Genomic DNA, 25300 nt, shown 5'->3' with positions numbered 1-25300 from the left:
TAAGTCAAGGTGAGAAACCCCAGAAACCAGAAACTGTACAGATTGGAATTTCAGGTGGTGGACCAGAAGGGTGGTATTCCCTTGCTGGGCTGAAACGCGAGTGAAGGAATGAAATTGATCGGAGTTCAGTATGAGAACACCCTTGCTATAGACAGCATTGTGAGAAAAGAAGAGTCTGAGGGAGGACAGTGGACAATAACGACGGAATTTAAAGATGTGTTCACAGGAGATGGCTGTCTTCAAGGCGAATACGTCATTGAGATTGACAAGACAGTAGAGCCAGTTAAGCTCCCAAAACGCAGAGGACCAGTTGCAATGATGAAACCACGTAAAGAAGAACTTGCAGATCTGGAGCGACGACAAATAATAGCTCCTGTTGAATGCAGTACAGGTTGGATCAGCAGTATGGTGGCTGTACAAAAACCATCAGGTAAATTAAGAATATGCATTGATCCAAAGCCATTTTCCACTTCCTACCATTGATGACATTTTACCAGACTTGTTCTGCCAGAACCATGCAAGTGTTCTGGCATGTGAAACTGGAAGAGGAATCAAGCTATCTTACCACATTCCCCGTGATTTAGATGGCTGAGAATGCCAACGGGTATCAGCCCTGCACCAGAGATCTTCCAGAGGAAGCTACTGCAGGCACCTGAGGGCCTGCCAGGTATCTACATCATTGCTGATGATGTTCTCATTACAGGAGAGGGAGAAACTGGAAAGCGCAACCAAAGACCATGAAGAGAAACTGAGACACTTTTTGAACAGATGTCAAGAACAAAATATCAAACTCGGTGCGGACAAGTTCAAACTGAGAAAAGAGGAAGTTCCTTATATTGGTCATTTGAGGACGTCAGAAGGAGTGAAAGTAGACCCAGAGAAGGTGCGAGCAGTCACCGAAATCCCAAGGCCAACGGATGTAAAAGCAGTTCAACGCCTTGTAGGTATGGTGAATTATCTGTCCAAGGTTTTGCTCACCTATCAGATGATAGAGATACTGAGACAACTCACTCACAAAGACAGCATATGGGACTGGGCTCCGATGCAGGAGAAAGCATTTGTGAGGCTACAGACTAATATAGCCAAGACTCCAGTTGTGAGATGCTACAGCCCTAAAGAGGAATTGACACGGCAATGTGATGCATCAGAAACAGGATTAGGAGCTGCTTTGACTCAAAATGGTAAGCTTTCACAAGTAGAGCACTATCATCTACAGAAAGAGGCTACGCCCAAATGGAAAAAGAGTGTCTGGTGATAGTTTTTGGAATGGAGAAGCTCCGTCAGGACACCTATGGTCGACAGGTAACAGTACAGTGATCATAAGCCACTGGAAAACATTCCCAGAAAGCCATTACTCAGCGCTCCAAAACGACTTCAAAGAATGTTACTTAGATTACAGAGGTACAGTATTCAAGTGGCCGATGTGCCAGGCCAGGATTTGCTGCTTGCTGATACTTTAAGTAGAGCATACTTACCTGAAAGTGCCACTGGCACAGTGGAAGCAGAGATTGAAACTGTAAATATGGGACAGAACTTGCCAATCTCAACTGAGAGGTTGAAAGTGATACGTTATGCAACACAGACTGATGTGAAATTGCAGAAATTGATCCAGGTAATTCAGTCAGGATGGCCAGCAAACAAAAAGAATATAGAATAGAATAGAATAGAATAGAATGCCTTTGTTGTCACTATACACAGTACAATGAGATTAAGAGCAACTCCATCTCAGTGCAAACACACAATGTAAACAAATGACACGGAATAGAATGGGGAGGGGTTGTGCACAGTTCTATGCGTTTTGTGTATATATATGTATATGAAATAAATATAAATATAGAAACAAAATAAAAAACTGTTTTTTACAAGATATAAATATGGAGATATTTACAGCTGTATTGTATGTACACTAAATATTGCACATTGCTAAGTATTGCACATATTCCAGTATAATGTACATACATGTACAGTATGATTGCACATTTCCGTATGCAGAGTATTGCACAGTAGTTGGTAATGGAGTCTGGGAATAGACTGGTATGTAGGTGGTAATGGAAGTCTGGGGATAGACTATCGGTGCATCTGTGAGTTGAGAAGTGTTATTGCTTTTGGGAAAAAACTGTACTTAAGTCTGTTTGTCCTTGATCTGATGCATCTGTACCGCCTTCCTGAGGGCAACAGGTCAAACAGTACAGATCCGGGGTGCGAGCTGTCCATTGTGATGCGTTTCGCTCTGCTGACGCAGCGGGAGGTGTAGATGTCCATCAGGGATGGGAGATGGCAGCCAATAATCTTCTGTGCTGTCTTTACTACCCTCTGAAGCCTCTCCCTGTCTGCCATGGTGCAGCTGCCATACCACACTGTGATGCAGTACGTCAGCAGGCTCTCGATGGAAGAGCGGTAGAAGGTCAGCAGCAGGTTGGAATCCAGGTTGTGCTTCCTGAGGACTCTCAGGAAGTGTAGTCGCTGCTGAGCCTTCTTGATGACGGCTGTGATGTTGTCTGTCCAGGTGAGTTGGTAGAGATACTCCCAGAAGTGGCACACTACTACAACTTACAAGAAGAACTGACCTACCAGGATGGATGGATGGATGGATGGATGGATACTTTATTGATCCCGAAGGAAATTTAGGGAATAATCTTTAGAGGAGAACGAGCACTCATTCCAGACACACTCAGAGAAGACATTATGCACAGAATACACTCCTCACACCTAGGAGTTGAGGGATGTCTCAGACGAGCAAGAGAACGTGTATATTGGCCAGGTATGAGCGAGCATATCAAAACCTACGTAGCCAAGTGTGACACATGTAGAGCAATGGATATCCGACAGCATGAGGTACAGACCAGGCCATGGGCTAAAGTAGGTACAGACCTATTTGTCTTTGAGAGCAAAGATTATTTAGTAACAGTGGATTACTACTCCAATTTTTGGGAAGTAGACTACTTACCAGATGACAAGGATGGACAACATTAGAAATGAGCAGATCAGAGGGACAGTGAAGGTGGAGCAGATTGGAGGTAAAGCCAGAGAGGCCAGGTTGAGATGGTTTGGACATGTGTTGAGGAGGAATAGTGGATATATTGGGCAAAGAATGTTGGAGACGGAGCTGCCGGGTAGAAGGAGAAGAGAAAATGCTCAGATCTAGAGAACCTCACGGTCATAACCGTTCACAGTGATGGTGATAGGAACCAGACGTCCGACGTGTTCAACGCCTATAAAAGCTCCTTCGCAAGAAGCGACCACATAAAATGCTTGTGAGTGCACTTTCTGATGTCTCACGCGTTGCTTTTCAGCACTTTAGAGAGAGTTTTGGCCTGAAACGTACACTTGAAGAGCTATTTGCGTCTGAGGGGTACATGTAGAGCGTTATAAAGCAAAACGGTCCCACAAGAAAAATGCATATTTTCCCACCAATATCACATATAAAACGTCAGATGACTCGTGCGGGTTCTCTGGTGGATCTGGATGGTAAACAAAGTGGCTATATTCGTGTTGTAGTCAAGGCGACTCCTGGTTCCCATCACCCCCACTGTAAAGACATCAGAGTCTAGAATGAATCATCTGACATCAAACCACACCGAGGGGGTTTGTGTACATCCAAAACAATGAATTACACAGATTAAAAAAAAAAAATAGGTGGATTTGTCCTTTAATACAACAAAGACCTGCTCAACGTCATCGCTTTAAGTAAGAGTCGGTTCGATCGATTCATTTGGGAAGATCCGATTCAGGAGAGTCGATTCGTTCACGAGTTGCTACCAAGGCGATAGAAGATGGCGGAGCGAGGCGGGTGGCCGCCTGAGTCCTGCAAAAACGGGAAAATTAACGTGACCGCCTGAAGATTCTCTGATAGTTTTGGTTTTAGATAGGTGGGTAAGCATACGCAGACTTTATTTAGGGCACTGCTGGCCGTTCGTTTGGCCCAAATCGCCGTGCCATCGCCGCTTTATGTCGATTTTAGCGCGTCTGAGCTCCGTTAGCTTTCCATCATTAGCCGCTCGCTAATCATGAGCTGATGTCCTGCGGTCGCCGCGTTTCACGGACTCGCCGTTAAAATATCCGTCAATCCAGCGTTAAATCGACGTGTTTAGTGGATGGATGTCTGGCTGAGGTTTACACGGCGCGAAAAATTTGAGCTTTGAATCGGATTTTGTGAATTTTGCGCTGCTTTTGGTTCGTTTGTCTCACAAATGTCGGCGCATTTTGGTTCCCAGAGCCTTTATCGCGTCTCTTTATTATCGATTTACCTTACAGCACGTTGTTGGACACAATCCCGAACGATTTTAATCTGCAAACCGACGATTCGATATTTCCGATAATCAAAATACGATTCATCTCGGCGATTCGCGGTTCCTCGCTGAAGTGTCCAACTGAATCAGTCTAAACGATTCTTCTTTGTCATGCGTTATTGATATGATTCTTCACACTGTCAATGATCGTGGAATATTTGCGAGCAAAATTGTGAAAATATTTGGTTTTCGGTTCAAATGGACAGAAATGAGTTAGTACAGTCCTGAATTGACAGCTTAGTTAAATTAAAAGTCGGTTTGTAGGCTTAATTGATACGAATCGGTTTGTTGATGGGCTTTTCTAGAGTGTCCGTTCTGGTTTTTGAAGGGATTGAGTTCAGTAAAATGTAAATGATTCGTAACGGCGCGAGACGTAGTAGCATATTACTGTAATGTACCTGTATAATATGCCTTTACTTGATCAATACGCCTCCGTTCAGCAGTATGGTTGATGCATCCAGCCCACAGCCTTCAGCGTATTGATCATAATCAATGAGACTTTCCACCGAAATCAAATCAAGTAGGCAGTCATTGATTAATAATCACTGATTAACTTCTTATTAATCAGGCCATATTCTGGTTTGTCCGTCTGAATTTTTTCGTGAGCAAATCGTAAGGCAAATTATTCAGTAACTGCATGAAATGAATGTAAATTTTTATTTAGACGCCGTCTGTTTATAGTTTAGAGCCCAGATTTGGGGAAAAACGGGTCGACTTTCAGTAGAAAAACAAACTGAGTTCAGCTTCTTTTATTATAAGGGTTTAAAATGACGTCACCGTCTATTAGACTGGAGAGAAGAGCTACAGCCTCACACGACGCCCAGCTTCTGAATGGAGCTCATGGAATATGAACGTTATGAAGAACATGACCGAGTGCGGTTTGGACCCACCGGTGGTCTCGAGGTTGAAGCTGCCTTAGTAGAACAGGGGGTGCCCAAATATTTGGTTCTGTAGTGTTGGTGGTGGGCCGAGGCCCAAAAAGACAAACGTTTACAGTAGAGAAATATTTTTTGTCTGTACTTTGATTTTATAACATTTCGACTTTGAGTCTAAAGTATGTGAAAAAAGACGTTCTCACTGACCAGATTTGGGCAGGCGTGTTCTAGATCGTGGCCCTCTTAAGTCTGTAATGGCCAGCCGGATCTAGAGCCGTGCACGAGATATTTCCCAGTGCTGTATTTGTGTTATCGAGTACCGTATGCAGTCAGTTCCGTTATTAACCATAAACACTGGAAGAACTCGGCACGATTAAATGGTTCTCACGCTTGATGGAGAATGTGGTGTATGTGGTTCTATATAGAACCTTTCTGAAAAGGGTTCTACATAGCACCGGTCAGATTTCTTGAATCATAACAAGCTTGATGTCGTAATAATAGCGGAACCCTTTCTGGTGCTACACACAAACAATGGTTCCTCAAGTGTTCTTAGTGAAGAAAACGGTTCTGTGTTGAACACTTAATGCCCAAAGAACCCTTTGAGTGAGTGAAAGGTTCTTTGAATCATGAAAGGGTTCTTAACGTTAAGAGAATACGCTCTAGATGCTTTTATATGGAATCTTAATGAAAAGGCTTCTGTATAGCACCAAGAAGGGTGACGTGTACTAATAGAAGAACCCTTTTCCAAAAGGTTCTATATAGAACCGTACAAAGCACGTTCTCCAACAATCTGAAGAAAGCTTTTGCGATGCAAAGCACTTTTTGGTCGTGCGAAGGGTTCGTTGAGTGTTCATGGTTCCTTATATTACTTTTAATAATTTTTTTTCTTTTAATTAAAGAACCCATGAAGAACCTTTTTAGGTGTGTACAGCAAACAACCTTAAGTACAGACTTGAAAATTATGGTTCTTCAAGGGTTCTTTAGTAAAGAAAATGGTTGCGTGTGTGTACATATATACACACAAAAATGATGGTTCCTCAAGTGTTCTTAGTAAAGAAAACGGTTCTATGTAGAACCCTTAACACGCAATGAACCCTTTGATTGATTGAAGGCTTCTTTGCATCGTGAAAGGGTTCTTAAGGTTGGCGGAGATTACGCTGTAGATGCTTTTCTACGGGGTCTTAATGAAGAGGGTTCTGGATAGCACCAAGAAGGGTTCTTCTGTTGTACCAAGTCTGACATCGTGATAGTGGAAGAACCCTTTTTATAAAGAACCATAGACAACACGGTCTCCAACAGTCTTTCCCAGTGCAAGGAACCCTTTCATCCTGCAAAGGGGTTTAGAGTGTTCATGGATTTGTGTTTTCTTTTAAAGAACCCTTTCAGAACCACCTGTTTAAAGAACGCCTGTAGGAACCTTCTCAGAAAGATCCTTTACAGAACCATCTACAGCACTGCTGCTCTCTGAAGAACCTTCTCACGGTTTCAGTCATGTGCAAGATGTTCCCCAGTGCTATATGTTATTGAGTAAGGTCCGTGATCGGTTCCACCGGTAAAGGAAGGCCAGTGTGTTGATGACTGAATGTGCTGAGTGGTGTGTCCTGTAACATGTTGACCTCCTCTCTCCTCTTGTCTGACCTCTTCCAGCTCTGGCAGAAGGACGGCCGGCGAGGATGGACAGTGCGTAGAAGAGGGCCAGGTTTAAGCTGAATGCATTGTGATTTCCAATAATTGAGACAGTGACTTGTAAAAAGCTGTCTACATTAATGAAAAGAACAATGTAGTCAGCTTAGCGTATCCATCACTGATCTGCACATGAGCGTTCTGTCTTAAAAGCCGTGTGGGGCTTTTAGCTGCGTAGGTGGGCTTTTAATTATTGGTTTTAATACGTTAATAAGGGAGGCAGGTATCTCTCGCTCAATTATCCCTAGGCATTTCATCAAGACGCTTTTGGGTGTTTGTTAGAAATTGGACAATGGATTTCAGTGAGTTCTTGCCCCCTCTCCCGCTGGATCCTCCCGATGATGAAGGGTCGGGGAACGGTATGTGTAAAGCACCTCCACCACCTCCCCTGCAAACGTCCAGTGACGCCGAGGAAATGGACGTTAGCTCTGGTGGTGATGGACCCGCGCTCACCCCGGCCGAGGACAGGGACGCGCCGCTCCTTTCCAAGGGCCACTCGTCCTTTAGCAGCCGCTGCGCGGCCGACGACTCCGGCGACCCCGGCGGCCCCGGCGGCTCGTGCCCTAGAACCGCCCGCCACGCGCCCCCCGTTACCAAATTCCTCCCCGACCTTAAGCTCCTCAGAGACGTTAAGATCAGCGTCAGCTTTGGCAGCGACAGCAGCAAAAGCAAAGACAGGAAGGTTCTGTACACAGGCTTAGGGCAGATAGGCGAAGGAGAGCAGGACCTAGGGAACGGTCAGGTGCATGACGGTCTAGGGGAGGGAGCCGGGCAGGCCGGCTCAGGCGCAGGCGGCCTAGATAGGAAGAGCGAAGAACCCGAGGCCGACCAGGAGAACAAAGTCGAGTTCGCCGTGCTGGACGAGCTGGAGGATTTCAGTGAGAACTTCCTGGAAGCGGACGACGGCGAGCAGAGCGAGTTCACCTCTGAGATGATAGTGCAGCAGGAGCAGGCCAACGAGGAGGACCTCAGTTACTCCTACGAGGTACGTCTCTGGTGGTGGTTGGTTTCGTCAGCCTCCAGATCTTCAGATATTTTATTCAGTCTCTACATTTTTTTCGTATTTTTTCAAACATAAGCGTTAAAGTCTTCGGCCCGATCTCATTTCTTCTCTTTACCCCCACCCCTTGTGTTCAAGGGTCACCCTGACCCCTGGGAACTGAGCTACAGATCTTTCCTCTGAAATGAGACCCTCTAATAAAAGAGCATCACTTCATTAACAGCTACTAGCGCCGCTCTGTAGGCGACCCTGCCCGTCTGCAGGGACAGCAGAGGAGGGGAAAGTTCAGCTCCTCACTGCTGGGCTTTAGTTACATTTAGGCATCATACGCCTTCAAAGAGGGGGGCAGTTATTTATTATCACCCCCCCTAATTCTTCAGTGATATGAAGCTGAAGTCAGATATTCTCCAGTTTCTCCTTCAGATTTTCCAGTTGAATATTTTTGCTTATTACATTTTTTTAGTTCTTCATTTTTTAACGAAGAACTAATTTATCAATATTTATCAATATATTTATCCATTTTTTTAATGTTTAGTTTTAATATATATGATCTATATAGTAACAAGTAAACTGTAAAAAGCCTTAAGTACCTAACAAAGTTAAATACTTGCTTGTTAATTCTCCTCTTGTTAGTTTTTCTTGAGTACATTGCTGTCCCTTTGCTGCTGTAACACTGAGAATAAAGGATTATCTTAATTCCACCTTAAATGGTGTAGCTGGACTAATGCCTGGGGCAGTGGAATGGGATCGGGCCTTACACTATTCATTATAACCTATGCCTGTTAGGGATGCACAGTGATATTGGAATAATGTCAGGTATCGGTTGATATTATAAATACAGGTGCTGGCATATTTAATAATGTGGTTGGTTAGTGTAGTGGGTAACACCTCTGCCTTCTACACTGTAGACTGAGGTTCAGTGCCCCGCCTGGGTAAACACCCTACACTATACCAATAAGAGCCCTTGGGCAAGACTCCTAACACTACCTTTACCTACTACACTGTAGACTGGGGTTCAGTCCCCCGCCTGGGTAAACACCCTACACTAAACCAATAAGAGCCCTTGGGCAAGACTCCTAACACCACCTTCACCTACTACGCGGTAGACTGGGGTTCAGTGCCCCGCCTGGGTAAACACCCTACACTATACCAATAAGAGCCCTTGGGCAAGACTCCTAACACCACCTTCACCTACTACACTGTAGACTGGGGTTCAGTGCCCCGCCTGGGTAAACACCCTACACTATACCAATAAGAGTTCTTGGGCAAGACTCACAACACCACCTTCACCTACTACGCTGTAGCCTGGGGTTCAGTGCCCCGCCTGGGTAAACACCCTACACTATACCAATAAGAGTCCTTGGGCAAGACTCACAACACCACCTTCACCTACTACGCTGTAGCCTGGGGTTCAGTGCCCCGCCTGGGTAAACACCCTACACTATACCAATAAGAGTCCTTGGGCAAGACTCCTAACACCACCTTCACCTACTACGCTGTAGCCTGGGGTTCAGTGCCCCGCCTGGGTAAACACCCTACACTATACCAATAAGAGTCCTTGGGCAGACTCCTAACACTACCTTTACCTACTACACTGTAGACTGGGGTTCAGTGCCCCGCCTGGGTAAACACCCTACACTATACCAATAAGAGTCCTTGGGCAGACTCCTAACACCACCTTCAGCTCCCTGTGTGAAATGATCACATTGTAAGTTGCTCTGGATAAGGGCATCAGCCAAATGCTGTAAATCATAATCGGGAAGAGCAGAATGTTTAGACCATGATTGGTTGCTGTACCAAAATATTGATGATATGAATTTCTGCATTTTACAGATGTGTGTGTGTGTGTGTGTGTGTGTGTGTGTGTGTGTCTGCCTGGACAGATGTGTCTATAAAAACCCTGATTATTGGCCCAAAGTCCTCGTATCAGTGCATCCCTACACTCTTGAAAATGATGGCTCCTCAGAAGTTCTTTAGTAAAGAAAGTGGTTGTATGTAGAACCGTGAACACTCAAAGAACCTTTTGCATGATTAAATGGTTCTTATGATTGACGGAGGATGTGCTGTATATGGTTCTCTATAGAACCTTTTTGAAAAGGGTTCTATATAGCACTCAAAACGAGTTTTGTATTGTAACAAGCCTGACATCATCATCATAGCAGAACCCTTTTTGATGCTACACATAAAAATGATGGTTGTTTTTGGTAAGGAAAATGGTTCTGTATATAAACATTAACACTCGAAGAACCCTTTGAATGAGTAAAGGGTTCTTCAGATTTATGGAGAATATTTTGTAGATGGATTTGTGTAGAATCTTTATGAAACGGGTTCTGTGTAGCGCCAGAAAGGTTTCTTTTACTATAACAAACTTGACACTGTAACAGTAGAGGAACCCTTTTCAAAAAGGTACTCTGTAGAACTATACACAGCACAATCGCCAACAATCTGAAGAACTCTTTTACAGTGCAAAGAACCCTTTGAATACGCAAAAGGTCCTTTGAGTGTTCAGGGTTCTATTTAGAACCATTTCTTTACTAATCTGTTGTGAGAACGTGTGTAGAAACCTTTTTCAAAAAGATCCTATATAGAACCATCTACAGCACTCATCATGCAAAGGGTGTTCTGGGTGTTCGTGGTTCTATTTAGAACCCAATTCTTCACTAAAGACCCCTTACAGAACTGTCTTTTTTGGGTATATACAGAATGCATTTCTAAAAGGTTCTAATATAGGTATATCTCCAGCAATCTGAAGAGCCTTTTCATAAAGAACCCTTTAGTCATGCAAAGAAAAAAATGAGTGTTCACGGTTCTATATAGAACCACTTTCTTACTAAGGAACCCTTGAAGCACCATCTTTTTAAAGTATGTAGTGTTCATGCACTGTATGCTGTGAACTGAACTTTAGGGCTGTCACGGTTACTCAATTAAAAAAAATAATCGGCTTAAATGAATTGGATCTCCTACTTTTGGAGAAACTAGCAGCATAACGATGAAGCAGAACTCAGACAGACTCCTTAATAAACAATCACCTTAATTAATAACTTCAGCAATAGAAAAATAATCAACAGGCACTTTCAAAGTGACGTCCAAACTAGAGCGATAATAATAACTTGTCCTGAAGAGGGCGGCGGTTCACGAACCCGAGTGGCTAAGGAGAGAAAAAGACGTTATGGTTCTGAAACACAGCTGTTTTGGTTTCTATCCAGAACCGGGTGTCATCTGAGTTTTGTATGGAATGTTGATGATGGTAAAATAGTGGAAAATCTGAAAAAATGTTTTATTTGGGGACTATTTTGGCTCAACACCCTGCACGTATCCCTCCACTGTGACTGGATTAAATGATTAAAAGTCAAATGATTAAAATGTGTTTTAGACCAAAGCTATTGTGAAGATCGAGCGCGTTTACGTGCACGTAAGAATCTGATAACTGCAGAAAATCCGATTTTGGGGAAGCTCCAGGTCTACAAGAGTCAGACAGTAATCAGATTTCTGCCAGTAAACTCACAGAAGATGCGATGTAAAACTCAAACTTCAGGCTGTGGCTTTGTTGTAAAACTTCACACCGCTTCAGCTGAAAATATGAACGAACATCATCTGGAAGAAGAAGAATATTTAAATCCTTCATTTCTTGAGAATGTATTTGGTTTCAGTGTTTCGCTTATTTCCGGTACCGCAGTCTGTTTTCGCACATGCTCAGACTGAGGAAAGCGAAAGAAATCAGAGTAAGAGCTCACGGAGAAATCTGACTACTGAGCTCAAATCCAGCCTCTAACTGACTTCTTCTTCAGATTTCTACACCTTTCTCCGATCTAAAAAATCAGAGCGAGCTGTTTACATAACCATAAACCATTTCGATAAGATAACTGCAGAAATCTGACTGTGATTGGATTATTGAGGGCATGTAAATGCAGGCAGCGTCTCGGGTCATCAGGCAGTGAATTCATAACCGTTTCATGTAGTAACTTTCCGCGAGGAGCTTTTAGAGGGACGTCTGGTTCCTATCACCACCACTGTGAACAGTTCTGACTCGGTAAGTTTCTCTTGAACGGGGCGTTTCTCATCATTCCCTTTAAGGGAGAGCTTTAAGGAAAGATCAGTGTTGTTCTGTGATGCTGTTTGTTTGTATTTATTATTTTTTTTAATCAAGTAATCGTAGCCGCCCTGCTTGTCACTAACCATCGTTTGACCAAGGTTGTGCTGCCATCAGCGAGGGTCTCCCTCTCGGAGCGCTGTTCAGGAGCGGAACCTGGAGGTCAATCGTGAACGTTCTGAGTTAAAACTACTCAAGTGGTCTTGGTTGTAGATTCTCTGCTCCCAGCTCAGTCGTTGGGTCGTGCCCGTCACTAACCAGCGCTCTCTTCCAGGAGGACTTTGACAATGATGTAGATGCGCTGTTGGAGGAAGGCATGCCCGTGCCCAAGAAGATGCGTCTGGCCGAGGATAAATATGCAGGAGACAGCGATCACCAGTCCGACGGGGAGACAGGCGTCCAGCCCATGATGACCAAAATTAAGACCGTTCTTAAGAGTGAGTCATGTCTCCGCAGAGCTTTTAACTAATTGAGTGGTGGGCACTGAAAGCAGATGAATGGAAGATTTGGTAACTTTATCCTCTGCAGAGAATAAATAATATAGAAATAGTAGAAATTGAACCCAACTTGTAAAATTTTATTTTGCATGTTTGTAGTGTGTTCGTTTCAGTGAATAAAGTGCTATTTGTCCATCAAAATGTGCAGAAGCGTGCTCTCTGTAGAGGATGTGTTCGTTAGGCTACGTTTACACAGCAGGTACAAGTGGCCTGGATCTGATTTTCTCACCGAATCAGATTTTTTTTGATCTGTTTTTTTTAAATGTGATCTGTATGCGACATCAGTCTGAACAGATCGGCTCCTAAACCGACCCGCATCACTTTCACGGCTCATCCGGAGGTAAACAATCGTGACCGCCAACGAGCGCCAGTCGCTCCTGGAGGATCAGCTTCACCTTCACCAGCATCACAGGAGCCAACGTGAAACTTCATTGACTGACAGCTGGGCTCATCACCCAGAATGTGTTCGAGTGCCATTAAAAGGGCGCAGTCACTTCTTTGGTGCGCGTTTGAGGTCTCTGCAGTGCAAAATTATGACTAATGTAGAGTTGGATTGACATAAAAGTCTCAAATTTTGATTGGGCTGTTTAGGTCAGTGACTCAAGTCATTATTGTGATGAATAGGCTCCTGAACTGACCCTCATGAGCTCCTCCTGCTCAGTAACGTCACGTGACTGAATCACTGCATCATCAGCACAAACTAACGAGCAGAACGAGCTTCGCTGAGAAGATCATTAACTCTGATCAGCTCTCAGCTTCATTATTAGAGCCAGACGGAGGAGAAAAGGGTGGGATGAGCTGCTTTTCCACCGTTTACAGGCTTTAACGTCTGGTCGGCGCTGTTGCCATGGTAACGCTGAATGGCGGCGCAGGTGCAGCGGGAACAAAGCACATGAATTCCGATCTGAGCGAATCCGATACGTATCCGATCTAGGACCACATATGAAAGTGTCTCAGGTCTGATTTGGAAAGATCAGATTTGTGTCCACACGGCCCTGAAAACACCAGATCTGAGTCACATCAGGGCAGAAAATCTGATTTGTGCCACTTCAGCCTGGTAATGTAAACATACGTGTCCAGTTGATGTTAACAGGGGGTCTGGGTGTCTGTGCAGGTCGCGGGCGTCCACCCACAGAGCCTCTTCCTGATGGCTGGATCATGACATTCCATAACTCCGGCATTCCAGTCTACCTCCACCGGGAGACCAGGGTCGTGACCTGGTCCAGACCATACTTCCTCGGAACAGGAAGCATCAGGGTAAACAGACTGTCCGACTTTTTCTCCCAAGGGCTCGACCCGCAAGTCGCTCTTTGTTCGGATTTTGAGAGCGTTTTTCTCTTTTTAGAGTGAAAACAATATTACTTGAAGATGAAAAATGAGCAGATATTCTCATTTACTCATGTCAGCGCCGCTTTTGGCAAAGATCCTAAACGTAGTTTAAGAATTTGTTCTGAACAGGTTATGAAGGTGATGGTGAAGCACACCTGCACTGATGTTTACCAAGACTTAGGTAATATTATGGTGGCAACAACAAGATTGTTGTTAACTTGGATGGAATCAGGTCCAGAATGGGCGCTGCTGTCCTCCTGTGCTTGGGGCAGGCTAATCTATAGTAATTAATAAATAAATAAATGAGAAATAATATCGGGACACTCATACCGTTTCACTCACTGCTGGATTAATATCCCTTTATGACCATCAGGGTCTGTGATGCTCCACCACCAGCTAGAACATCAGTGGAGGGTGCGTGTCATCACAGCGTCCAAATGAGAGGTTTCGTGATTTGAGTGTCACGTTCTTGTGATGGAGCCCTTTTTTTTAACTTAAGTTTTTTTAAGTTAATTAATTCTAGTTTTAAGCACTGAGAAAATGAGGGTGATGTGTTCTCTACGTTTAATGATTTGCAAATGATGGTGGTTAATTTTGGTGTTGTATTTTATGCAGAAGTTTATGTACTAAATAACAAATCATTGTGTGCCACCTAATGGCATGAGTGAAAACCATATTTAAGGAAACTGAGGGGTGAGCAGTATGATGATATATAAGCATGCTGCAGATAATGTCAGTACCTAAAGAACCCTGACCAGCTGCATGTCCGATTACATAGAGAGCACAGTCGTCTAGTTTAAGTGGGTTTAGTGCAGCACAGCATGAGAAGCTTTGAATAAAAATCTTTGCATCAGTAGGATTTTTTTTATGTGGCACTTCTGGTGCTTTTTTTTTTCCCTTTGTTCCAACTTATCAAACCTCAGGAAAACAAAATATCGTGAAAATGTTTTCAGATATTGAAATATTGTATACCCTTATTGTTTAACCATTTAACATGGCTCTGAAGGATCAAGGGGGTAACGCCATGAATATGGTTCATTGCTGATTTTAATTTTGCTGCGTGACTTATTCATATTTGTCTGTGTGTGTATGGCGCGGGTCCGTGTCACCCTGGCGTTTGAGTTACATGCCTCTCGTTTCTCTGATTTTAGAAACACGACCCTCCAACCAGTAGCATTCCCTGCTTGCACTATACGAAGATGAAGGAACAGGAAAAAAGGGAGCAAAACGGAGAGGTTACCCCCAACACGGTGTCTCCGGTCAAGGCTGGGGAGATAGATTCAGACGGTGTGGAGAGCGCTAAAGAGCCAGACTCAACTGCCCCGGAGGAGGGCTCGGCTAGCGGATCCCACGAGGAGTCTGGCACCGACCTGGCGGACTCGACGGAGACTGCAGAGGAGAAGGAGAGCCAGGGGAGTGAAACCGCTCAGGGCGCGTTGGGCCAGGTCAGAGCCAAGGTGGAGGTGTGCAAGGATGAGTCCGTTGGTAAGAAGGAGATGAAGATCTTTGAGAACTTTGGGGAGTCTGATTCTAAATCTTTAAAAGGTTTAACACACACACACCAATCAGGCAGAACATCATGACCACCTCCTCGTTTCTACCCTCACTGTCCACTTTATCAGCTCCACTTACTGTATAGCTGCTCTCTGTAGTTCTACAGTTACAGACTGTAGTCCATCTGTTTCTCTGATACTCTGTTACCCTGTTCTTCAGTGGTCAGGACCCCCATGGACCCTCACAGAGCAGGTACTATTTGGGTGGTGGGTCATTCTCAGCACTGCAGTGACACTGACGTGGTGGTGGTGTGTTAGTGTGTGTTGTGCTGGTCTGAGTGGATCAGACACAGCAGTGCTGCTGGAGCTTTTAAACACCTCAGTGTCACTGCTGGACTGAGAACAGTCCACCAACCAAAAATATCCAGCCAACAGCGTCCTGTGGGCAGCGTCCTGTCGTCTCTGACTTTACATCTACAAGGTGGACTGACAAGGTAGGGGTGTCTAATAGAGTGGACAGTGAGTGGACACAGTGTTTAACAACTCCAATACAGCATCAGTGATACTGCCGTGCTGAGTGATCCACCACCCAAGTAGTACCTGCTCTGCCTGCTCTGTAAGGGTCCATGAGGATCCATAGGGGTCCTGACCACTGAATAAACAGGTGGACTACAGTCTGTAATTATAGAACTTCAAAGTGTGTGTGTGTGTGTATATTGGACCTTTCAAAGCCTTAAAATTCTTAACTTGAGGCATTTCGCAGGATGTACTGTACCAAGTCTGTATTCATCCAGAATTTCTTACACAGGAAAAGTAGCGTTGTCTATTTAAAGAAGTGATTTATCAAAAAAACAAATTTACCCTAAATATAGTTGATGATCCAGTATATATTATTAGTTGTTTTTTGGTTAGGCCTGTCACAATCTCTACATAATCACCTGATCACAGGTGTTTCAACAAATCATCTGTTATTTTAAGTAATCAGGTATTTAAGCTGACTGCAGTAATTTTCTATGATTATTTTTTGATGTTGTATCCCAAGTAGACTGTGTCAAAGTGTTTTCATCCGTTCAGTTGAGACGGAATAAAACAAAGCAGGAAACACATCAACGGAGACAGAGTTGTAGGTTTTATGGAAACAACACAAGTTCTAAACACTAATGCTCAGTTCTGGCCTCGGAGATCTACCACCCTACGGGTGTATAGCTTCTACTTAATCCAGCACCTGATCCAGGTAGGGAAGGCCTTCAGGGCTGTCTGAATAGTAGAGCCAGGTGTGCTGGATCTGAGCTCTCCTGGGCAGTAGATCTCCAGGACCAGGATTGAGCACCCTGCTCTATGGGAATGTGTTTGTATGTTCGCCTGTGAGACAGCTGATACTAATTTTTTTGTAAGTGTTTGTTGCCAAAATTCAGTCTTTTAAGTTGGTAATTAGCATCGCAGCTGGTATTAAGTTTAAGTGACACTTTTTAATCCCACAAACGGGGAAATTTCATCTCCGCATTTAACCCGACCGTGAAGTGAAACACCACATACACACTAGGGGGCAGTGAGCACACTTGCCCAGAGCGGTGGGCAGCCCTATCCACGGCGCCCGGGGAGCAGTTGGGGGTTAGGTGTCTTGCTCAAGGACACCTCAGTCATGTGCTGTCGGCTCTGGGGATCGAACCGGCGACCTTCCGGTCACAGGGCCAGATCCCTAACCTCCAGCCCATGACTGCCTATTAAGAAGGTCATAGAAAGTCTTACAAAGAAAGTCTGACCCTGAGAAAGGGAGTTTCTGTTGATAGAATCTTTAGTCGTTTTTGGGGTGATTTATTGGATTTGGCAGCCTACAGGAACATTCGCGTGATGCCTCACGTGCCGTGTCTTCTTCTCTAATCCTCTTAGACATTGAAGAGTTTCGTAGCTACCTAGAGAAATGCTTCGACTTTGAGCAAGTGACTGTGAAGAAGTTCCGGACGTGGGCCGAGCGCCGGCAGTTCAACAGGGACATGAAGAGGAAGCAGGCGGAGTCGGAGAGGCCGATCCTGCCGGCCAATCAGAAGCTCATCACGCTGTCTGTGCAGGACGCCCCCACTAAGAAAGGTGAAAGGAGGCGCACCGAGGCTGTCGCTGTTGATTTATTTTGGAAGTCAAATTATTTACGGATCATTTTGGCAATCGAGGTGATCAGAAGTTTAAAGAGGGGTCAAACAGTAGAAATAGACACATGCCTACTTAACCCACTTACTAAATAACCCACTGACTAAATTCAGATTTACTGTTTTGGGTACGCGGGTTTGGTTGAATGGTCATTAGTCATGACCGCCCTAAACTCACCATGTTAAATGATGTTTTTGCTGCGAAGGTTTCAGGACGGTTTGACAGCTATGAATGCACTGCCTGATGCCTGAGACGTCGTTTTTGTGCAAGGACTTTGATCTAAAACACATAAAACAAGCCGTTCATGAAGAGAGTAACACATCAAGCTGTTAGCAGTCATGTGTGGGTTTGCTGGTCATTTTGGATAGAGAAAAATAGAAGCCTATACCGGAACTTGTAGCATGACCCCTGGTTCCCATCACCACCGTTTCAATGAAATTTGAGTTTGTGTGTTTCTCTTCAGTGAACCGTTTTACTTCACACCACTCTAAGTGACTTTGTTTACGTCTTGACTGAATGGTGCAGCACCCTTAGCTGCCCGGGGAGGAAAGATCATGATCTCATTTGCCGACCTGTCGTCTTTTAGAGTTTGTCATCAACCCCAATGGAAAGTCAGAAGTTTGCATCCTGCATGAATATATGCAACGTGTGCTCAAGGTCCGACCAGTTTACAACTTTTTTGAATGTGGTAAGATCTTTCACTGATTACCTCATTGGCTTTGCACAGTGGATTAATGGCTGTGATTTCGTGCCTCATTTTCTGTTTTTTTTAACCCCCAGAAAACCCAAGTGAACCCTTTGGAGCCTCAGTCATAATAGACGGAGTCACATACGGCACAGGAACTGCAAGTAGTAAAAAGCTTGCCAAGAATAAAGCTGGTACTTTCTGATTTACGTTATTGTTCATGTTTGGATTGAAGTCTTTCTAGAGGACTTGCGATGACATGATTTTCTTTATAAAGAGTTTTTATATAAAGGGACCTTTATCCCTTCTTTAGGATTCGTTGGTTGGCAAAATAAAGTCCCAGACCAGGTTTAACCTGGATTCAGGAAATTTGGTTGGTGTTGATTTCCCTGACCTAAATTAAACCAAGGCTAAGGCTCAATCCCATTTCTTCTTTTTACCAGTACCCCTTGTTTTCGAGGGTCACCCTCACCACTCAGAACTGAGCTACAGGGCAGTGGTTGAGATCTTCCCTCTGAAATGAGACCCTCTAATAAAAGAGCATCACTTCATTAACAGCTGCCCGTCTGCAGGGGCAGCAGAGGCGGGGAAAGTTCAGCTCCTCACTGCTGGGCTTTAGTTACATTTAGGGATCATACGCCTTCAAAGAGGGGGGCAATTATTTATTACCACCCCCCCTAATTCTTCAGTGATATGAAGCTGAAGTCAGATATTCGCCAGATTCTGGCGACAGGGCCTTGGACTGTTCTAATTGGAAATCCATTGTAGCATGTGTTAGACTTACTTCATTGTCACGGTCAGTGGGTCAATGTCTGCAGGTTTTTGTTTAGTGTAGAGCCCCTCCTGACATTGTCCAACATTCGTTCAGCTTCCGAGTCCTGTTGCTGTTTTCCTCAGCATTTTAAAGCTGGTGAGGTCCTGTTGTACAGCGTAGGGTTGGTTTCTTCTGGGCTTGAATTATGAATTCATTATGCATACGTATTTATTTTGGTCCTTTTCCGTTGGGCAGCTCGAGCGACACTGGAGATCCTCATCCCTGACTTCGTGAAGCAGACGTCAGAGGAAAAGCCAGTAGAAGGAGATGAGCTGGAGGTACGGCATCACTGCACTGTGCTGATGTTTTTCGGGCTGTAGCTGAGCTTAGTAGGAGTTAGAAATTCACCGTTTGGTTTTTTCTCGATTCACTAAGTTTTTTTGTTTTTTGTTTTTTTTTAACCTCAGGTTGAAAATGTGCATTGGCATTCCCATTTTCAGCTTAGTGGAGCTTGCAAGATCGTAGAAGTGTCATTTTAGAGACTTTAGAATGGCACAGTGGAGTTTAGCCTGACCAGACTGGTTTCTTAGCAGCTTAGAAGCACTAAAGGTGCTTTTTTTTACCTTGTTTGGTGCTTACCATTAAAACTTTCTCTATAGTGTGAACTCTAATCCCTGTACCCCGTCCCTGCCAAACAACAGCGGACCACCAAAAGTTGTGGGCCACGGTCCGCTCCCAACTGAAACGTGCCTTTTTAACACGTGACTCTTTACAGACAAGCAGTAGTGAAGTATTTGAGCAGTCCAATCCAGACTGGTGCATGATGAAGCCCATTGATCTTAAAAGAAGTAAAGTTCAAAAACCAAAAACTTTTTTTTTTTTTTTTTTTATTGCGCTCACTGAGATGCACGCTGGTGTTTTCTGTTTTAAAATAAGAAAGCAGAAGAAAATGATCTGATTTTTTTTTTTTTTTTTTTTTTTAATTTATTTATATATATTTTTTTGGATCAGGGTTTATTTATTTTGTTTTCATATTATATCACAGAAAAAAGAAACACACTGTATTCCCCACCCCCCAACCCTCACGATACCAGACATACTAACATAATACATACATACTCAAAAGAACACGTATACATAGAGGGGGGGGGGAAGAAAAAATAAATAACAAAAAAAAAAGAGAAAAATTGTAGAAAAGGGAAAGTAAGTAAGTAAATAAATAAATAAATAAATAAAAAATAATAGTAGTTACAGATGATCTGATTTTTTTTAGTGGCATTTCAGTGTTTATTGCCTCTCAGACAAAAACCTTATAGCTGCAAATTGCAAACTTTTCAGGAGGGAAAAAATCTTCTTTTAATAGAATTTAATGCATACGTGTTTAATTCTAAGCTATTTTGGACCGTCTCTCTTGCTCCATACATCATGAATCTTTCATCCCATGTGAAAATCAATGGTCAAAAAATGAACCAAATACAAAGTTTTGTTCAGACGGTGATGATTTGTTCTTCAAGTGTCGTCTTGCAGTTGTTCTTGTTCACACTTTTCCATTAATGTATTTTTTGTACATTTTTTTTTTTTTATATGAATTAACCAGTTCTTCACATTTTCCTCCCAGTATTTTAACCATATCAGTATTGAAGATTCGAGGGTGTATGAACTGACCAACAAGGCAGGCCTGCTTTCACCTTACCAGATCCTTCATGAGTGCCTTAAGAGGTGAGCCTGGTCAGAATGTAGGTGACCTCTTGGGAAATGTTGATGATCCTGACTCTTACATCAGCTTATGTTTCATCTTACTCAATGAATTTGTGCATTAGATGAAACATTTTAAAATCTTCTGCTCTAGTCTTTCGTTGCAGTCCTGTGAGTTATTTGGCATAATAATAATAATAATAATGATACTAGTGATGATAAACTTTTCATGCAGCTCAAGTGCTTTACAGACAGGTGATAAGTAATACAGGGTGATTCAAAAAGATGCATCCTATTTCAAAATGATTCATTTCTCTTGTAAATCGTTCCAGATCAGTGCAGTGAACTGTAAACGGTTTAAATGAGCGTGAAGTTTATTATGTAACTGTACAAGGTCTCAGTCTGAACCTCCTCCAGCTGTACGGACGACAGTCAAACTCATCCCAGATTGGACTGAGCGTGTCGGGCGTCGCTGCTCTCACGGCTCTTTCAGTGGGATTTCGGAGATCATCCAGTGCTGTGGAACCAGCGCCGAACGCTCTGAGCTGCTGGAGCTTCACTGCTGATGAAAATCCCGCTGCTCAGTTCTGACGGATTCACTCTGATTGACGTGGAGAACGCAGAACGTTCTGCTCTGGGGTCTCAGCTCCTCTCAGACTGAGGGAGGCAGTCAGAAACTCGATGACCCCCTCTTACAGTTGGAGTGCGATTGGTTCCTCACGGCTGTAAAAATAGGGCACTTTGAAATCGGATGAATCTTTGTGAATCACCCTGTTCAAGAACTTAAGTATTAATTTAGGATCATGTTTTCTGTGGCTGGTCAAAGACTCTTTATGCAACATTATCATCCCTAAAAAAGCTGACGTATTGTTTTTCCACAGAAACCATGGGATGGGTGACACCAGCATTAAGTTTGAAGTGATCCCAGGGAAGAACCAGAAAAGTGAATACGTGATGACGTGTGGAAAACACAGCGTACGCGGGTGGTGTAAGTGTGCATGCAACCACCACCAGTTTCAACGGGACTGATGATGCATCTTAATTGAAATTATATGTATTTTTACTATTCTGAGGTCTTTCCTGTGTATTTTAAAGGTAAGAACAAGAGAGTGGGCAAACAGCTGGCCTCCCAGAAGATCCTCCAGATGCTGCATCCTCACGTGAAGAACTGGGGTTCTCTTTTGCGCATGTACGGCAGAGAGAGCAATAAGATGGTGAAAAAGGTATTACAGAAAAAAAGTCATACTTGGGAATCGGTGCCATGGGGCAGGCTTAAAGATACGAGGGAATTTGGGGTTCTGCTATAAGCTGCTGCATACTCGTTTAAAACATGACTCTGGAGGTGCAGCTCAGGCCTCTAGTTGTCAGGACCCCCATGGACCCTCACAGAGCTGGTGCTATTTGGGTGGTGGATCATTCTCAGCACAACGCACACTAACACCACCACCAAGTCAGTGTTACTGCAGTGCTGTGAATTATCCACCACCCAGTGGGGGTCCTGACCACTGAAGAACAGGGTAACAGAGTATCAGAGAAACAGATGGACTACAGTCTGAAACTGTAGAACTACAGAGTGAAAGTATACGGTCAGTGGAGCTGATGAAGTGGACAGTGAGCGTAGAAACAAGGAGGTGGTCATGATGTTATGCCTGATTAGTGTATATATACATATACACTCACCGGCTATTCAGTTGCTTGTTAACACAGATAGCTGATCAGCCAATCACACGGCCGCAGCTCACTGCATTCAGGCTTGTAGAGGTGGTCAAGACGACTTGCTGAAGTGCAGACCGAGCATCAGAACGGGGAAGAAAGGGGATTTAAGGGACTTTGAACGTGGCGTGGTTGTTGGTGCCAGACGGGCTGGTCTGAGTATTTCAGAAACTGCTGATCTGCTGGGATTTTCACGCTCAACCATCTCTAGGGTTTACAGAGAACGGTCCGAAAAAGAGGAAACATCCAGTGAGCGGTCAGTTGTGTGGACGAAAATGCCTTGTTGATGTGAGAGGTCAGAGGAGAATGGGCAGACTGGTTCCAGATGATAGAAAGGCAACAGGAGCTCAAATAACCAACCAGAATCTCTGAGGAACGTTTCCAACACCTTGTTGAAAGTCTGACATGAAGAATTAAAGCAGTTCTGAAGGAAAAAGGGGTCCAACCTTTTACTAGCAAGGTGGACCTAATAAAGTGGCCGGTGAGTGTATACGATTCAGATGGTTGACCGTCAGTTCTCTTTAATTGTTTTTTTGCCCTCCTTTAGGAAAATTCAGACAAGAGTGTGATTGAACTTCAGCAGTACGCCAAAAAGAACAAGCCAAACCTCCACATTCTGAACAAACTTCAAGAGGAGATGAGGAAACTGGCTAAAGAAAGGGTAAGTCTGAGAGCCACCAGGGAGCTGACTTCATTAACTTTACACTTAAGCCTCTCACAGCCATGAAATTTTAGCTGACGATTAATTTGCCGTAAAATCATGATTAACGGTCACCTAGCTGTTGTTACTTGGTAGCTGGAGATGGACACAGCTCAAGCTCAAATAAACATCATTCACATCTACTCTGAGTGCAGTCAACAAAATCTGCTTCTGTAAGACCCATGATATCTTAATTAATGCGCTTTCTGCTTCCTTTCACGTGCATGTGCTCCAACACACAAAATGAGAACGCGCCCAATCCGTATTCTGCTGATTAAACATGATTGGAAAAGCTAACAACTGGGGAAAAATGTCTGCGTTTCCACAGCAGGTAAAAGAGGTCCAGATCTGATCTTCTTCCTCATGTGTGACACAGATCTGTCAGTGTGAGCAGATAAACACTGAATCCGACCTTTTCGATTCCGGTTTGAGACGTTTTCATACGTGGGACTGAAATCCGTATCCGATCTGCGGCGAGGCGACTCCGTCTGAACAGCCAGATCGGAATTCATGCGACTTTAACGTCAGTCCAACTCGACATTCGTGATAATTTCACGCGGCTGAGACTCATAAACACCTAAGCTGGTGTTTCTGTAGCAAAAAATTAGGAGACTCATCGCAGCGGCTCCGTGTTTGAAGAGGCTTTGAGCGAAACGGCCGAAGGAGCCTGAGGCTGCAGCGCCAGGGAACGGTGTAAAGAACCCGAACACACGAACCAAAGACGTGGCCGTGGCTGAATAACGCGCCCTTTTTACGAGCCCAGCCGTCAACCGCTTGAACTTCATAGTCGCTCCTGCGACGCCGGTGAAGATGAAACAGAAGCTCCAGGAGCGACAGGCGTTCGCTGGCCGTCACGATTGTTTGTTTATCTCTGGATGAGCCGCGTGACGCCGTGCTCTTTTGTGCATGCGGTCAGTTTAGGAGCTGATCTGTTCAGATTAGTGTCACGTATAATGGATCACATTTAAAAGATAACGTGAGCAGCCAAACAAAAAAATCGTACTGGGTGGGGAAAATCAGATCTGAGCCACTTTTACCTGCTGCGCAAGCGTAGCTTCGTTCTCACCAGCTTCAAACCTTGCGGTCAGCACCAATAACCGAGACCAGGCGACAATGTAGTGACCGTGACGGGTTTGAATGGTCCAAAGCGTTGGATTCGTTTGGTTCAAAGCCTCAGAAAGCCTTGGATCTTTACAGTCAGGAAAGTGAGGTTATCAGTAATCACTAAAACTGTTTTTTATTCTTCTGTTCTTTTAAACAGGAGGAGACACGGAAGAAACCCAAAATGACCGTCATGGAGTCAGCTCAGCCAGGCAGCGAGCCCCTGTGCACTGTTGACGTCTAGCGACCCTCCATCAGCCTGCTGACCAATAGTCAGAGATTTTACAGAAGGTGGTCACTGTTACTGAATTATGCATTACGTTTTAGCGCCAAACGGCAATATTAGTTATATTTTATTGCAGCGGCATTCACAAGATATTTATTTGATCTGTTGGGGTCAGTTAAGTCGTGTGTTCAGAATAAGATGCATGCACTTGGTGAGCGGTAGACTGAATGTCATCATGCACCTCCAGATGCATTCTTTATATGCGACTTTAAGGCGCCGTCAGCCTTTAGGGGCTTTTTATCGGACGAACGAAGCGAACGCCCACATGATTTTTAAAGCATATTTTGTGTCTGAATATTTGAATTTGTGCTTGCAATTGTGTTTTTAACCTCTGTGGCTTTTAGATTTTGATTAATAAAGGTTTCCTTACTGGAGTTTTCCTTTCCCTTAAAAATAAACCAAAAAAAAAATCAGTATTTCAGTTTCAAAGAAACAATACGGCTTGTGCTAAAATCGCCGAAGCCAGTGCGCCCTACCTAAGATGTGAAAGGGGAATTCCATTGGTTTTTCAAAATTCCCGTATAATTAAAGGGTTAAGATCAAGTAAACGGGGCTATTCGGAGTAGTTTGGCGTGAAGAAACCGAGTGAGAGTTTTTCACAGTGGTAGTGATGGGAACCAGACGTCCACCTCTAAAAGCTCCCTCACGTGAAATGTCTGAATACGCAGAGACACTGTTTTAGGATTACGTGTGAATACAGGGTGGAGGGATACATGCGGAGTGCTGTGAGGCAAAATAGTCCCCACAGAAAACTTTTCTTACTGATGACTATTTTACCTTGCTCAATGTTCCCTATAAACTCAAGACTCGTGTAGGTTCTCTGGTGGATCTGGATGGTAAATATCCATAAGTGGCTATATCTGTGTTGTTGTCATGGCGACGCCTGGTTCCCATCACCACCACTGTAAAGACGTCTGAACCATTTTCACACCAGACCTCGCTGAATGACTGGAATATATCGGAAT

General features: G+C 43.9%; 1 protein-coding gene across 1 annotated transcript; it reads left to right on the top strand.

The window, feature by feature from the left end:
• The first annotated feature begins 3741 nt into the window (after positions 1-3741).
• Positions 3742-24790, top strand: dgcr8 (DGCR8 microprocessor complex subunit). The gene is made up of 14 exons (XM_017725214.2): positions 3742-3869; positions 6812-7832; positions 12212-12374; positions 13549-13691; positions 14915-15248; positions 17147-17344; positions 17988-18089; positions 18182-18280; positions 19096-19178; positions 20459-20559; positions 21417-21523; positions 21631-21758; positions 22796-22909; positions 24210-24790. Exons 2-14 carry the CDS (start codon positions 7140-7142, stop codon positions 24291-24293), a joined length of 2349 nt encoding a protein of 782 aa, XP_017580703.2. The 5' UTR covers positions 3742-3869; positions 6812-7139; the 3' UTR covers positions 24294-24790.
• The last annotated feature ends 510 nt before the right edge of the window (positions 24791-25300 follow it).

Source organism: Pygocentrus nattereri, chromosome 20 (assembly GCF_015220715.1).
Source record: "Pygocentrus nattereri isolate fPygNat1 chromosome 20, fPygNat1.pri, whole genome shotgun sequence".
NCBI classification, from domain to species: Eukaryota; Metazoa; Chordata; class Actinopteri; order Characiformes; family Serrasalmidae; genus Pygocentrus; species Pygocentrus nattereri.
Note: the sequence above shows the minus strand (reverse complement) of the source record. Positions and strands in the feature narration are given on the sequence as shown.